The sequence below is a fragment of the Mytilus californianus genome, unplaced genomic scaffold (assembly GCF_021869535.1).
Source record: "Mytilus californianus isolate M0D057914Y unplaced genomic scaffold, xbMytCali1.0.p SCAF_8, whole genome shotgun sequence".
NCBI classification, from domain to species: domain Eukaryota; kingdom Metazoa; phylum Mollusca; class Bivalvia; order Mytilida; family Mytilidae; genus Mytilus; species Mytilus californianus.
In genome coordinates this window covers 90333092-90348947 of record NW_026262734.1, presented here as the reverse complement: position 1 = coordinate 90348947, position 15856 = coordinate 90333092, and the positions used below count along the sequence as shown (strand labels likewise).

Below are 15856 nucleotides of genomic sequence, written 5' to 3'. Positions count from 1 at the left end.
TGCCAAATCTGACTTGAATTTTAGTGAAAAGGAACCAGTAGTCTTATCTGGACATCGTCACAGAGTAACACCTTTTCTTAGACATTACTACGACAAAATCAAATATGGAGGACGCCACTCTACAGATAGAGCGACTAGATCTGCAGGATTGAACGTTATGACGAAACGCCTTATTTCGTCTGATACTCACAAAGATGTGTCATTTTGCAAAATCGGAAGACAACCAACTACTAACTCGTGTTATACTTACCGGAGGACCATCTTCGATCGTCATCGCCGTCTAACAACGTTGGAGAAAACTGTTCCCATAATCGATACAGCAGTAATGAAACATTCTACAGAACACAACAATGTCGTCCGAGACACCCTTCTTCTAAAGGACAAGAAACTGTGCTTACCCAGTTTCCCGTGGAACGTACTTATTCAGGAACCTTTATAGTGAAAAGTCGTTGAGATCTGATATTTCTCACACGACCAATAGTGGACATTTCACATGTATATATTCAATTTTTATTGGGATTTATTCATTTATGTAAATCTTGTATTCATATTCGAAAAAATTATGGAATAGTGATATCAGATAGACATCAGACGGGGAGTATTCTGTTACACCGTTCCGTAATTTATATAGTTCGTTTGATTATATTCTTAATCTATTTATGTGTTCCAGTCTAGGAGGATTATTCATCTTTAACTTTATAAGAACGTTAAAACATCGTATCGTCGCTACCTTTCCCTCTCTCACACGTATCTAAAACTGAAAATTGCAAGGTCATACCAGTACTGGAGAACATTCTAAGGACAAACGTCATCTTGGACACAATTCGTGGCTAACCACAGAGTGAGTTAATTCTACAACATTGTATTTGAACCCTTCAAATTGCTCTCTACATATTTGAACCTTTTCTCCGTGAAATACCTGAAATTTAACCGTTCTTGAAAGTACAACATTTTCTCGCATTCAACGGACTGTGCTATCAATTACTTTTGACATTTCGTTATAATAACATTAATTGAACACATTGTAAAATTGTATTTTATTTGTATTTTCAGCTTTTTACTATTTGTTAGATTGGTTTGGGAATAAATTATCAGCACCTGATAGTCTTATTGCTTGAGCCCAATCGTCGGTTAAACTTAATGGTCAGGCCATTACATTCATCCTAATGGATAAAAGAAAAAACGACCTGGAAGAATGATAATATATACCCCGTCTATCCAAAACCTTGGTTTTAAAAAATCGTTTTGCAGCAGACCAAAACTGCTTTTCACCTCGAACTTATAAAATATAATAGGAAAGGAAACACTTTTTTTTCCTGTCATATACTCTGATTTAATGAACCTGTTATCGAAAATGTCGATGTTAATATCACAAAAGACGGAGACAAAATAGCTTTTCAATTACTTATCTACCTTAAACATCTGCTAACGTTATTAAAACAATTGAAAGCATTATTTACCCAGCTCAGTTTACAAAACTACTTCACACAAATTGTGTGTTGTCACGATTGTGCATAGGTCATGTATGATGTGACAATTTCTGTCAACATATGCAGGAGTATGAATGTACAAAAATGTATACTGTGTAAACAATACAGATTTTATTCATTCTGATTCCTTTCATACTAAATCCCATGGAATTAGTAACCGATTTAGAAAAAATCCCATAGAATTAGTAACCGACATAGAAAAAATCCCATGGAATTAGTAACCGACATAGAAAAAACCCCATTGAATTAGTAACCGATATAGAAAAAATCCCATGGAATAAGTAACCGATATAGACAAAAAGAAAATGAATTTAGATTACCAATAAGACAACTATCCACTGAGACCAAATGACATTGATGTCCTTTTTAGACCGTTGTATTAGAAGTTATCATGAAAAAAAAACAACTTCATAACAAAGTTTAATATAAACAGAACGATTTTTTCTTTCTTATATGTTCATTTTCCTTTTCTTTATGGTGATGTTTCTTGAGTTCCTTCTTACAAACTGTGCAATTCTCAATTTGTTCAATATGTGCGTGATTGTATTGACTTTTCAGATTACTAAACAGTTTTAATACTACAAACAATTACAAAAGGCGTCAGTATAGATATTTGATAAATTGGTTCAAACTCGCAATACGTTTCATCAGAAATATAGAAATTTATAATTGACGAATGCTTCCAAATGCGCACACACAATTGTGTTGGATTCTTATACTTATTTATAAAAATTATAATTACACTGCAGCTGTTTTTTTTCACTGAGTCTGTTTTAGACGAACAATTTATTTTTATTTTTCTCGTTAGGTCGTGTTTTTCTTTCCTAATGCTACGTGGTAGATTGTAGAACATATCCTGCATCAAATGATGGCCTAAAAATTTACGAAACTTGATATCCCATTATTTTGTTTGCATCAATTACTCGTTTCCCTACCTCACACAACAATGTGAATGCAAGACCCTAGCTAACATGTAAACTTTCTATTTTTGTTGTGCTTGTATGTTCTTTTTTATATATACCATGATAGCTTAATAGAATAACACATTTTTTCTGTACTATTCTATTATAAGTTCGTTTGTGTACTTTTTGTTGGTCCTCTGATCGAGTTAAAAAGTGGAGGGTTGAGATCCTATAGTTTAATAGTTTATTTCAGACCAGAAGCAATACAGCTTATCGGTATATTATAAATATATACCTGTATATCATAACAGAGCATTTTAAATACAATTGGAGGCAAGACTGCAAAGTATAAATCATTCAAAGGATTGTCCTGAAAATTTTATATACCTTTAAATATACAATTTTCTTATATTGTCATATTTTGGACATATGACATCACCATAGTTACATAAAATACATAATCTTTCATTTGTATTGCTCTTTTTATGAATCTACCATATTCAATATTTAGCTTGTGTGAACAATGTCTATATTTAGATAAAAATCTAATGCATTGTGGAGATAAGTTTTTTATCAAATAAAACTGCAATTGAAAATTATCCACCAAATGTTTATAAATACATGTAGTACATTTTGTTAACGAATCGAAAAAAATATTTCTTTCCTGAAGACAATGATCAATAAGCCTTTGTTTGAATAATTTTTAAAATTCTTCTTCGCATACAACATTCTGGGCATACCAAACATGCCCAAAACCTTAGCTAAGTAACATACATTTAAAATTATTAACCCATGATGACTTATTTCCTGATTCACATTCATCATACATGTCATTATATATACTTGTAGCACTAAGAATACAATTACTCGTCCGTAATAGACGAATCCAATATTTTATTATTCTTACTTTACGAGATATCAATAAAGAAAATCTTCCCAACTCAGATTCAACCATTACAGTAACAGTGGATTTCTTAACAGTCAAAATATTTTTACAGAATTCTATATGAAGTTTTTCGATATCAGATGCATTATGAAAACCATATCCAGAAATCAACGCCACTTTGCTTATTTGAATATTATACTAAAAAAATCGGATACGGGTCACGGAAATTATATTGAAATGATAGGGAATTTTGAAAAAATGTCTGTTTTAACTTTGATTTAAGTGATAGACAGGTTGCCGGGGCAGAAAATAAATATACACAACAATATACACCATTTAAACAAAATATAATGACTGTCGTTGCAAAAATCAAGGTTCCTGAGCTATTTTAAAAATCGAAGCGAGAGGCTTTTAACATTGCAGTATAAAATACAGGCTAAAATGGCTGAAACGTCAAATTTGGAAACTTCGTGTTGAAAATTGGCTAACAAGGTCATAAGAAATACAGGTTTCCGGGGTGAAACTTGAAACTTGAATGTCCAAAGAATAAGCAAGTCCAAACCTTGTATGTGTAGTCGTTGAACTCTAGGTTCCCACGTAAAGTTAAAATGCCTCTATTTCAAGAAGAATAAACTCACGAAAACACGAAAAATTCACTAAATTCGCGTTCACTGTTTTGATTTTGACCGCCTGACAACTTTACGGAAATATCAGAGTGATTATAAACAAGGTCTCTGTGACGGGCAACTTATAATATCCGTGTTTTAAAGATTTTAATGATATCAAGCCAGTCCAGTTCAAACTATTATCACGTGGTACAATTCTCATTTACATATTATGAATATTAATTAGCAAAAGTACTACTAATTTCTGGCTATGCCCCAAATTTCCCTTCCATATAGTAAAACAGGTGAAATATAAACATCAAATAAATACAATTTTATTTGTACATGTAAGCACATATGTTTGTTTTATCATACAACATTGATAAACATTTTCTTCCTTTCGCAGCAATATTTAACTGCGTTTGATTAAACTTTCCATTGTAATGTAACATAACACCAAGACATAAACAATGGCCATCAACTTCAATAATTTCGCCAATATACAACCATGTTTCATCGCTTCCTCATTTACCACCGTTTCTAAAAACAACCACCTTAGCTTTACTTGTGTTTACAATAAGATTCCACTTTTTACAATAATTATGTCGTGAACTCAACATATTTTGCAACCCGTCAATAGTCTCAGAAAATATAACAGTGTCATCTGCATACATCAATAAAACAATGAAAGCTCTTTTATGTCTACTGGCAGACATAAGCTATTAATAAACTCATTTTCAAAATCATTTAAAGACGTTGAAAATAGTATGGGTGATAATGGTTCCCCTTGTAATACTCCTTTTTCTACACAGAAAATGTCAGAAAATTATCCTTAAACTTTACACACCTCACAGAATTATCATATAAAGATTTTATAATTGAAAATATTTTACCACAAATACCACATTTTGCAAGCTTAGAATATAGAAAATTTCTATTCAAGTTGTCAAAAGCACTGTACACAGTTATAATCTTTAAAACAACAATACAGTTTTTCTTTAATCCCAAATGTTTAGTAATAACTGATTGTAAGGCAAAATTAGCATCAGTTAAGACTATATTAACCCAGTCACATTTTCCTGTCCAAAGTTAGAAACTTTGTCGGTTTTGTCTTACATCGTATTTAAGTGATTTAAATGAAATTTGGAGAATCTGGTTTTGATAACAGACCTTTGACATTTGTTTAATGCATATGCATTCATTACTATTAAGAATTGGGGCGATTTATAGATACCTGTTAATTGTTAAACATTGTGTTTTGATCCTTGGATTTCTTTTGGTTATTTTTGTAGTTTGGTCATTTAGGTATACCCTAGATCTCCATATATCTATGTACATGGTATTAGATGTAAGCCTCTCAAATATGAGGGGCGTTAGCCCCGAAGATATGATAGGATTAAATCTGATTTACATAGAAGTAATAAATAAATATTTTATCATTAGTTTTTATAAAACAGGAACATTTGTTACAGTGTCATTATCTCAAATTTTCCAGATGCAGTTACACTTTCAGAAGATGTTTTGTAGTTGTGGTTTTGGAATGATATGTTAATTGCGTCTATTTTTCTGTCCACAAATTGATACCTTATCGCAGCTTTTGTATGGCAATATGAATTGCTGTACTATCTTGTCTTTATCTGGTTTAATTGCCAAAATTTGAACTCTTTGCTGATAAATGATAACACTTCTATATTAAGTAAGGTTGAATTGAACGGTTGGTCAATTTAACAGCTCATTTCTGGTTGTTTATTCATATCAGGCAGACTGTATGCTTAACTTTTCACTATATAGAAGATGCCATCTCAATAAATAATTCAATAATCATAGTTTGTTGACTATGTTGATCGAATTTGAAATAAACGAGATACACTACAGTTAATTCTGTCTAATATCTTGACTTAAATCTAAAAATTGACAATGACAATGTTCAGGTCAGGACCCTGTACATAAGTGGTTGTCGCTGTTTGCTGTCTGTCATATTTCTTTTCCGTTTATTGTTTTATCGCAAATCATGCCGTTTTTTGCGTTTAAATTGTTTACATTTTGTCATGTCTTTCATAGCTTACTATACGGTATGGGTTTTGCTCGTTGTTGAAGGCCGTACTGTGACCTATTGATGTTTACATTTATATCGATCATTTTGTCTCCGTTGGGAAGTTGTCTCATTGGCAATCATACCACATCTCCTTGTTTTTATATTTTTTGCCAAGTACGTGTAGGTTTGTTTTGTTTTGTTTTTTTTTCTTTCTAATTTTATGATATATCAATCAATCAGAACATGTTAAAGTTAAAAGTCGAAATGCTGGCATTCGGGGATTTATTTCAGCCCATAACCATTATATACATTGACATATCAATAATAAAGATAACAGAACTCAACAAAAAATAAAGTCTTTAAAGGGGCATTAGCTACGAGATATAAAAACAAAATAAATAAAATATGATTTTTTTTTGTTCAATCATTAATGAAAGTGAAATAGTGAAATGATAATTCGCTTTTAGCAGCCAGTTAAGTTCAATTTTGTCAAAATAAGCTAAGAAACATCTCTGATGATTTATTCACTTGCAAGTGAATAATTCGACCTCATTGAATCCGTATTCATGTGACCTTCAATTTAACCCATTAGCTAGAGATTGGTTACTATAAATAAGAAGATGTGGTATGAGTGCCAATGAGACAACTCTCCATCAAAGTCACAATGTATAAAAAGTTAACAATTATAGGTCAAAGTACGGCCTTCAACACGGAGCTTTGGCTCACACCAAACAGCAAGCTATAAAGGGCCCCAAAAGACTAGTGTAAAATAAATCAAACAGGAAAACCAACGATCTTATCTTTATAAAAAATGAGAAACGAGAAACACCTATGAACCACACCAACAAACGACAACCACTGAACAACAGGCTCCTGACTTAGGACAGGTGCATAAGAATGCTGTGGGTTTAAACGTTTTAATAGGGCCAATCTTCACCTTAACCTGATACAGTAGTGTAACAATACATCATAAAAAGACACACTATTCCATTTTCAATTTTACACTATAAAATATCAATTGAAATGGCTTAACTCGATCATAAAGACATTAAAACAAAAATAAGTAAACATACACTAAACGAATAAGTCTGATCTATGACACAATATCAATACAATATTAAAACGTAGGTGCCTATATAACATAGACGTTATAAGGTATTAATAAAAAAAAAAAGATGAATAAGAGTGTCAATAAGCCAACTCTAACCTGGGACAAAATGGCGTTAGATAAAAAAACGTACACAGGTAAATTTAAATATAATAATTTTGTTGTTAGGAGTACGGAATTTTTTTTACAAAATTAATAAATTTGTTGTTCAGAGTACGAGTATGGAAGTGCAAATTTATCGTCATACTAAATACTTATCAAAGGTGGTACATATCAAACATAGTGAGACGAGATATAACACAAAATAAGTAAAGTGAATTACAGAAATGCTTTACAAATTGTGTCAACATGTCAACTTAACACGAAATACGATTTGAGAGTACTCGCAGTTACTGAAAGCTAAAAGCCAAAAACAATTAACAATAAAAAAAAAAATCATGCATCAGAGACTTAAATCAATTAAAACACATCACAGGGATTTAGTGTTTTAACGCCATGGACAGTCAAAGAAGACATGACTTGTGCAATGCCAAAATAAAAGTATCGACAGGCAGTAGGATCGTTAGGATATTACCTTATAATGAATATGTATCATATTATATTTAGATATATAGCAATCTCTAAATAGAAAATAAACGTGGATGTGTATTTATACATCCCAAAATCCATTCGAAAAGAATACAAATTTAGTTATGTTTTAATTTGTTGATGACAAAATCTATGTTTGTGCCAATGTAAACAATATTCAAAGATCTTATTACAATATCGTCCTGAATATGCATGAAATATTTGCCACTGGACGTTAAGCAACCAACAATCAATCAATCAATCTTATTACAACATTAATAAGATAACCTTTGCTAATAAGTTTGTTTAAAAGGTCGATGAGTTTACACTGATCACTTAGTGATTTCCGCGCCTTTAGTACAATATAACCTTAAAATTAAGGATGTGAAATACCGTTTTTAATAAGTACGCATGTATTAGTCGTGTTCAGCCATTAAAAGAAAAAGAATGTCAACATTGAAAGTGAAACAAGATGAACCATTTCTTTTACTGATTCGATCCACAAACAATCATTCTTATACAGGTAAAAACGATGATAAACTTATTTTTCTAACCTATAAAATGAAATCAAACAGACCTAGAAAAGTCCAATTGTACGAGGTCGCTATCTATTTATAGTTATGTTAATGTTTATATCGGGTTATGTGACCGTCGGCAGTCTTCGGAGGTCATCTCGATTGTTAATTAGATGGCGTCAAGACTAAAATACCCACGAAATGCTGATATATATTATCGAGTCCATGCATTGTTAATTGTTTATTTCAAACTTATTGTAATTTGGAAATACGTTTTAGAATATGAGAATTTGAGTCAAATCGGTGAATATTATTTGACAGCTAATGCCCCTTTGAAGAATTGTATCAGTCCTGATTGTAACTTGAAGGGGTAAAATCCACAATCGACGATTTATGACGGAGACGATTAAAAACAAAACAAAAAGTTTATTTCCGCATTAAGATTTTGTATCGATATTATAACTTAATACATTAATTAAAAAAAACTTTCAGAAGGCTTGTCTCATAGGCGATCTGACCACATCATCTTATTTTTATATGTTCGAGTTATGCCTCTGTTGCAACTTAAGACAATTTGATTGCCAAGTGGTTACACTATTGTAGTATCTACACGGTGTAAATCCATGTTTAAATCCAGTACAACGTGTTTCATTAAAGAGTTCATATTTGATGGCAGTGTTAACTTATATAACAGTAACGATGCCTATTTAAAGAGCGTGGCAAACTCACTGCACGTTTAAACTCTTGCAAGAACTCGTTGAGGGGGTTGAGGGATCAGTCAGTACGTGGCCAGTTGCAAAGCAAGATTTCTGTCCCTACTGTATGTACCCTCATTTTCCAGTGTCAGTCCAACTTTCCGCACTTCGTCCCGGTCGACTCCCATTACATGACCTACCTATTATAATCATTGTTATGATATGAGTTTGAATATCCCTTTGATAACTTTCGCTTCTCTTCTGTAATTTGTTCTCGTCCTCAACATGCATGATATATTTGTCACTGGACGTAAAGCAAACAACAATCAATCCATTGCAGTTTCTGAATAAGGAAGTTAAACAATGCCACAAAAACACATAATATACTCAATCAAATCGCACAACGTCTTGCAAATTGTATAACAGATAGCAAAAACATAAGTGAAAGCAAAACAATTATAATGTACAATTTCGTACCAAGGAGTGTTCGAACTTACTGAAAGCAGGCTCACAGTGCTTGCCGATTTGATGTTATGCTGTCATATACTCTAATGCGAATGGCTGTAATTTTTCAGTGAAGAAAACTGCTATCGAGTAAGTGCAGCAGGGATAACTATAATACAAAGATTAGCTTGAAATTAATGAAACAGACATAGATCCCCATAACGAAGAATTTGATGGTAAATTTTTAAATCTCTTGAGTGAAACCTCTTCTGAAAGCATTTACCAGTGTATTTAAAAATCAAATACAAAGCATGCCCCCCACCCAACAAAAAAAAAAAAAACAAGCAAAAAACCACATACACTTTTTAATTACGACTTTGACAAACATCAGAAACACAACATTGAAAACTTAAAGACTGAGCAACACGATCCCCATCAAAAACTTGGGATGATCTCAGGTTCTATGGAAGGGTAAGCAGATTCTGCTCCACATGTGGCACCCATCGTGTTGATCATGGTGATATGTCTAATTCAGTAGGTCCCATTCGAAGAAAAGAGGAATGGATTTGGGTCACGATAATTGGAACATATCCGTCGTCATCTGTGAAACAGATATCCCATAACGGTCAACCAACTCGTGATGGCGTCCATAAAATTATCGAAGGGGTGATTTCAACTTCACCACTTGGAAAATGGGAATTCCTTAAAATATTCGTTATTTCTTGCAGAATATCTCATTGACAATCACCCTATTTAATCGTCTATCATGATACAATGACATCTTGGTAAAAACATTTCTTGATATTAGTAATATGTGACCTTAATTCATGTGAATTCCAAAGATAATTGTCAAATTGTGTCACGATCTAAGAAGAGATATAAGACTTAACGTAGTTCGTGATTCTTACTATTCTATAGTCGTAGAAAGGAAATAAACTCTCCAGAATGAAGGTGGCACAAGTAGCTTGTTTTGTTGTTTGTATTGCAGGTAAGGAGACTGCAGTTATTATTAGAAAGTAGCATTTATTTTAAAATTAAGGAATAACAGTGCTGTTTTGGAACATACAATGCTTTGCGTCTTTGGAGAAGCTGAATGCGACCGTCCAATTCAAAAACTTTAATTTCGTTCATATATTATTGACATTCTCGTAAAATGTTTGAAATAAAACACTTCAAATATGCCGGAAGCGTCTGGTGCGATTGCGCAACATTTTAGTGAATGAGTGAATTTTTCGATATTTAAATATTTTGATTATTTGTTCTGTTTTTATATTGCCTAATGTAACAATATGGTAGGTACTTGATCTTATTCCAAACGACTTCTCATCTTTTTGAATCACGTCTGTTGTTGTATGACGTCAGAGGAATGAAAATACGAGATGTATTTCACGTGTTTTTATTTGACAGTGAACTCGCGGTATACAATAGACTAGTTTCATATTACCGACTTTCGTCTCCGGAGTTTGTAATTGTTCGACAGGTTACATAATCTGTGGTAGGTCATCCTGGTACCCGGTCAAATTAAGGGCAAGTAAAAGAAGTAAATTCAAGAAATCAATCGGTGCAGATTAAGAAAAAAATAACTGTTTTATGTTTTCTATACACGACAAAATCATCGAAAAACAGTTAATTGTTTCCCCTAATTGCACCGATTGTAAGCTTGATTTTTACTTCTGTTAGTTGCTTTTACTCGACCGAGTACCAGAATGTCCTACAACATTGGGGTAGTAAGTTTAGCCGTCGAAAAATTATATAATCCTGAGTCAAAAGTCGGTAATATAAAAATGGTCTATTATTGTAAAAAATGTAAGTTAATGAATAAAGGTAAAGAATCAGTTGCAGCAATTTTAAGTCACTGTTAACTGATACGTAACATCAACCTAACATCATCATTTTGGAATACTAGTAGTGTATAGATCATATGAGCCATGCTCAATGACCGACGAAGTTACAACACAGCCGGCATGTTAATGATCGTGAACGGTTGATTGATTTTTGTTTGCATAACGTTCAGTGGCAAATATTTCATGCATGTTCAGGACGATGATCTTTAATAAAGTTAGTTAGCCGCAGGCTAAATGGATTTTGGCTTATTATTTTCGTTATTCGTGACGTGACAATGCTGAGAACTAAAGTTGTTAGTTTTATAATCAAATAACATGTCTTAATGCTGAGTAATCTGGATTCTTCTTTTATTTTGATCGGCACGTTTACAGACAAATCGACCTTTATTGTCACGATTTTAGTTGTAAGATTAGTGTCCTTGCGTTTATATAATTACACATATAATGATAAAAGTCATTTCAACGCAGGTGACACATTTCAAGACACGAAAAACAATCAATATTTTATGAACCATTATGAAGACAGCGAAATATGAATTACAAATAGTTATATTTATAAATGTAAAGAATAAAAATTCAAATAGTCCAATTAGGAAAGAAAAGTATGATGTCTATTTGATTAAAAGACTTCAGTTTCATGCCTTTAATTTCAATATAATCAAAGTTGATCAAATGATTTTGTAAATTTTTTTACTGCTAAAACATCCAAAAAAGTTTCATTTTAACATACATTGTATTGACATTCAGTGTATTGTCATGAATATTTAACATTAGCAAAAAGCTTAATCCTATAAAATAGTTTGCAACAAGATGTCTCACATGCATACATAAAAAACGAGGTGAACAAAATAACTTTTTTTGGGTGCAAGGCTGATGTTAATGTGTGTATCGTCCTGAACATGCATGTAATAATTGCCACTGGACGTTAAACAAGCAACAATTAAATGGATCACATTAATTGTGTCTACCTCTATGTGACAAACAGCCTTTTTAGGTCAAATATGTCAATTTGGTACTTCATAGTGACATCCCAACTGACAACTCTGAATTATAGATCCATATTGTATTTAATTCTTGGGACAACAATTTTGGTTATGTAATCGCCCCTCCTCTCTAATTTTCAAAAAACTAATTTTGGCCACTTCCCATCTGAAACAAATTAATTTTCTTTTAAAAAAAGATTGTATCATACTATTTATAAAAAAAAAAGCCTCTCCCCCTAATTGCACAAACCATTTCCTTTATATCGCGTTAAAAATACATTTACTATTTACTATTTTGTAAATATGGATTTCTAAATATATCTATTTCCTCTCGTCTTTTCTCATGAGATTTCAGATTTAAAAAAGTATAGATAGTTTTGGTATTCTTCCTTCTAACCATTCCAGCTCAAGTCCATGGACGCCGGTTACAATGTTGAAAATGAAAACAACACTTTAAAAATTCATGCGTCCGAATCGCTTTTCTAGATTTACCCTCACCAGGAATGCTCAAAGCCGAATATTTGAAAGCCAAGGATGTATAAGGACCGAACTGTTGAAGAGCTATATGACCAAAAAGGACCTAAAAATAATAGCCTAATCAAAATCGGGTCAAATTTTCCTAAAGGAGTTGAAACCATAGTTGCTTAGTAATCATAAAATTTATAAATGAACAATTTTAGAAAGGTTTGTTATACCGGTAAATCATGTCAATCCAGTAATACGGAACTACTGAGCTGATGATACCCTCGGGGACTGATAGTCCGGGGACTGATAGTCCAAATACATATATTTTTTTCATTCTGACACTTGTTCCCTACACTTCTCTGTAGACCATTTGTCAAACAATTGCAGACAATGGAATTTCGTTCAATCTTACAGCAAGAACAATTAGACATGACGACATCAAGGCCTGCTATTGCTTAGTCGGATCGTAATAGGAATTTTAAAGAAAGTATTATTATCCTAGAATTAGATGATGATGATGATGACGGATGGCTTCTTAACGTCTGGAGCGTCAAGTAAAAAGCATATTCAGGACGAGACCAGTTTAATATATCATGAAGTTTGAACCCCGCTTTGAACTAGACCGACACGCTGAGCCGGATTTTAACGAGTTAGCTCATAAGGTAACACACGACAGAAAGACATGTTAATCTACCCGGACACATTATTCTGACTCCGGGCCGATCAGTCTTTGCTCTTACTCCCAAATGCCGCTTGCTTAGTGGAGAAGCAGCAAATATCAATTTTTAAGTCTTTGGTTTGAACCGGCCGGCGATCGAACACACGACCTTCCGCTCTCGATCCTAGAATAAATATTTTGTGGTTAATTTTCATATATTACTATGCTATGGTCTTTTTTTATCAGTTTGCACGGCCCAAGGTTGGAGCTCCCAATATAGTTGTAGAGCCATTGTAAGATCTGATTGTTATCAATTTGGAAACCACCCAGAATGTGGAACGAACGGTGTAACCTACAGGAACAGGTATTTTAAAATTCAGCGATTTTGTCTTTTTTGTACTGTTTGTCTTATTTCCTCTGTTGTATCAGTGTGTGACTCATTCCTTTGATTTCTACAACTAAAGCTTTATTAATCAAAAATGTTTGCTGAAAAGATATATGTTAATTGTATATGCAATGAGGGGACTGTAGGTTGTTATAACTTGTGTCCAATCCTATTGCTTGACTATTGCAATACAAAATCAAATTAAATTAAATTAAATAAAATACAAAAAATGAATAGGGTATTTTTTTGGGGTCCCTGGAAAAATTTAATAATCTCTCTTTTTTTCTTTCAGTGGCCTTTCATATATGGTGACGTATATTTGCTTAAATCAACACCATTTGGAATTTGGTGGATGGTTGTCTCATTGACATCACATCTTCTTATTCTTTTTTTGCTAATCTTTTTTTCAAATGAACAAAGTCGAAATGTCTTTAACGAAAATGTTAAAAACAAAGCAATGTCAAGCCTCAAAATCCAAATATCCTACCATAATTTTTTTTTTACGATGAAGAATATTTGGAAATGATGAAGTTGGTACTTTTTAGATGTGATTATAGTAAAGCCCACTGTGCTGATAGAAACATACACGTTGCATATGATGGGGTATGCAGCACAACAACAACTATGGCACCCTCTGGTACAACTTCCGGTACCGGAACTGGCACAGGGGGAGGCACCGGTCCAATCATTTCCGGTCCTGAGGCTGTGTTTGACTTCTTTTGCCTAGAACTTAGCCATCACCCATGTGATACAGATCTTGAAACTATTTGCGCTTCTAATGGAGTAACATACATAAACACGTGAGTATTGACAAAACTTATGAAATACTTTCAGAAAGACTTAGTAAGATTTGGCGTTACATTCCTTTCGCCGTTTCAGAATCTAATGCATTCTTGGTAATATTTTCAAAAGCATACACCAAAACGTTGTGATTGGTTTAAAACATACTAACCAATTGAAATTCAACCGATGACGTAACGTTATTTTCATTTCGGTGTACAAACAATGAGATCACCCATAGTTCTTTAGATTATGCAAAGGCGAATTAGCCATATGTGTACATGTAAAAAAAAACCACAAAGTAAACGAGCTATAAAAAAGATAGATTGAATATAAAAATAAGGATATGTGGTATGATTGCCAATGAGACAACTATCCACTAAAGTTCAAATAAAGTGGATGTAAGTATGACTATATTAAAATAGATAACATACTACTGTCTATAACTCTTTTCCTTCTGATTTGAATTATGCAGATTGATTTTTTTATGATGTCTCTAGTTTTACAACAATTGGCAAACAACAAAGTATTATAAAATTTAAAATGAAATTATATATTTGACGTATTTTGAAATATGTAAATGACATGTTCCTTTGTTTTTCGTTTCAGATGCGAATTTGAAAAACATCGTTGTACTCACAGAGAAATAACAATCGCCAAGTTTGAGAAGTGCTAAGTCGTGACTGAATAAAATAAAAAGACATATTATTTTTTATGCGGGAAAGAAGGAATTTGAATTATTAACTAATGACACAAAATCCTTTCCCGCTCTTGATCAAATTCAAAGCAGTTAAATTGTTGTTCCTCATCTCAAAATCAGTGAGTTCTTCGATGTGAAACAAACTCTTACACATAACTTGAGAAGTTCAAGGCGGCTGCGAATACTAATTTGTGAAAAATTCGTTACTAGACATATATCGCTATATCTGTGTATTGAATAACAGAGATGTGGGTTAATTTACTCGCTGTGTATTGAATAACCCAAATGTGGGTTAAATTGCTCGATGAGTATTGAATAACATAGATGTGTGTTAATTTGCTCGATGTGTGTTGAATAACCAAAATGTGGGTTAAATTGCTCGATGAGTATTGAATAACACAGATGTGGGTTAATTTGCTCGATGTGTGTTGAATAACACACACGTGGGTTAATGTGCTCGCTGCGTATTGAATTACACAGATGTGGGTTAATTTACTCGCTGTGTATTGAAAAACGCAGATATGGGTTAATTTGCTCACTGTGTATTGAATAACACAAATGTGGGTTAAATTGCTCGATGAGTATTGAATAACACAGATGTGGGTTAATTTGCTCGATGTGTGTTGAATAACACACACGTGGGTTAATGTGCTCGCTGCGTATTGAATTACACAGATGCGGGTTAATTTGCTCGCTGTGAATTGAATAACGCAGATTTCGGTAAATTTGCTCGCTGTGTATTGAATAACACTGATGTGAGTTAATTTGCAAGATGTGTATTGAATAACACAGAT

At 32.9% G+C, this 15856-nt stretch overlaps 1 protein-coding gene across 1 annotated transcript; it reads left to right on the top strand.

The window, feature by feature from the left end:
• The first annotated feature begins 10177 nt into the window (after nucleotides 1–10177).
• On the top strand, nucleotides 10178–15077 carry LOC127711708 (agrin-like). Its single transcript, XM_052217820.1, has 4 exons — nucleotides 10178–10235; nucleotides 13444–13561; nucleotides 14128–14382; nucleotides 14972–15077. Exons 1-4 carry the CDS (start codon nucleotides 10193–10195, stop codon nucleotides 15036–15038), a joined length of 483 nt encoding a protein of 160 aa, XP_052073780.1. The 5' UTR covers nucleotides 10178–10192; the 3' UTR covers nucleotides 15039–15077.
• The last annotated feature ends 779 nt before the right edge of the window (nucleotides 15078–15856 follow it).

Excerpts from the sequence above, each read along its gene's own strand:
- LOC127711708 (XM_052217820.1), top strand. The coding sequence starts at position 10,193 with ATGAAGGTGGCACAAGTAGCTTGTTTTGTTGTTTGTATTGCAG. Across the intron at positions 13,562-14,127 it reads GGTGTAACCTACAGGAACAG|ATGTGATTATAGTAAAGCCC; the intron begins GTATTTTAAAAT and ends GGTACTTTTTAG. Across the intron at positions 14,383-14,971 it reads GGAGTAACATACATAAACAC|ATGCGAATTTGAAAAACATC; the intron begins GTGAGTATTGAC and ends TTTTCGTTTCAG.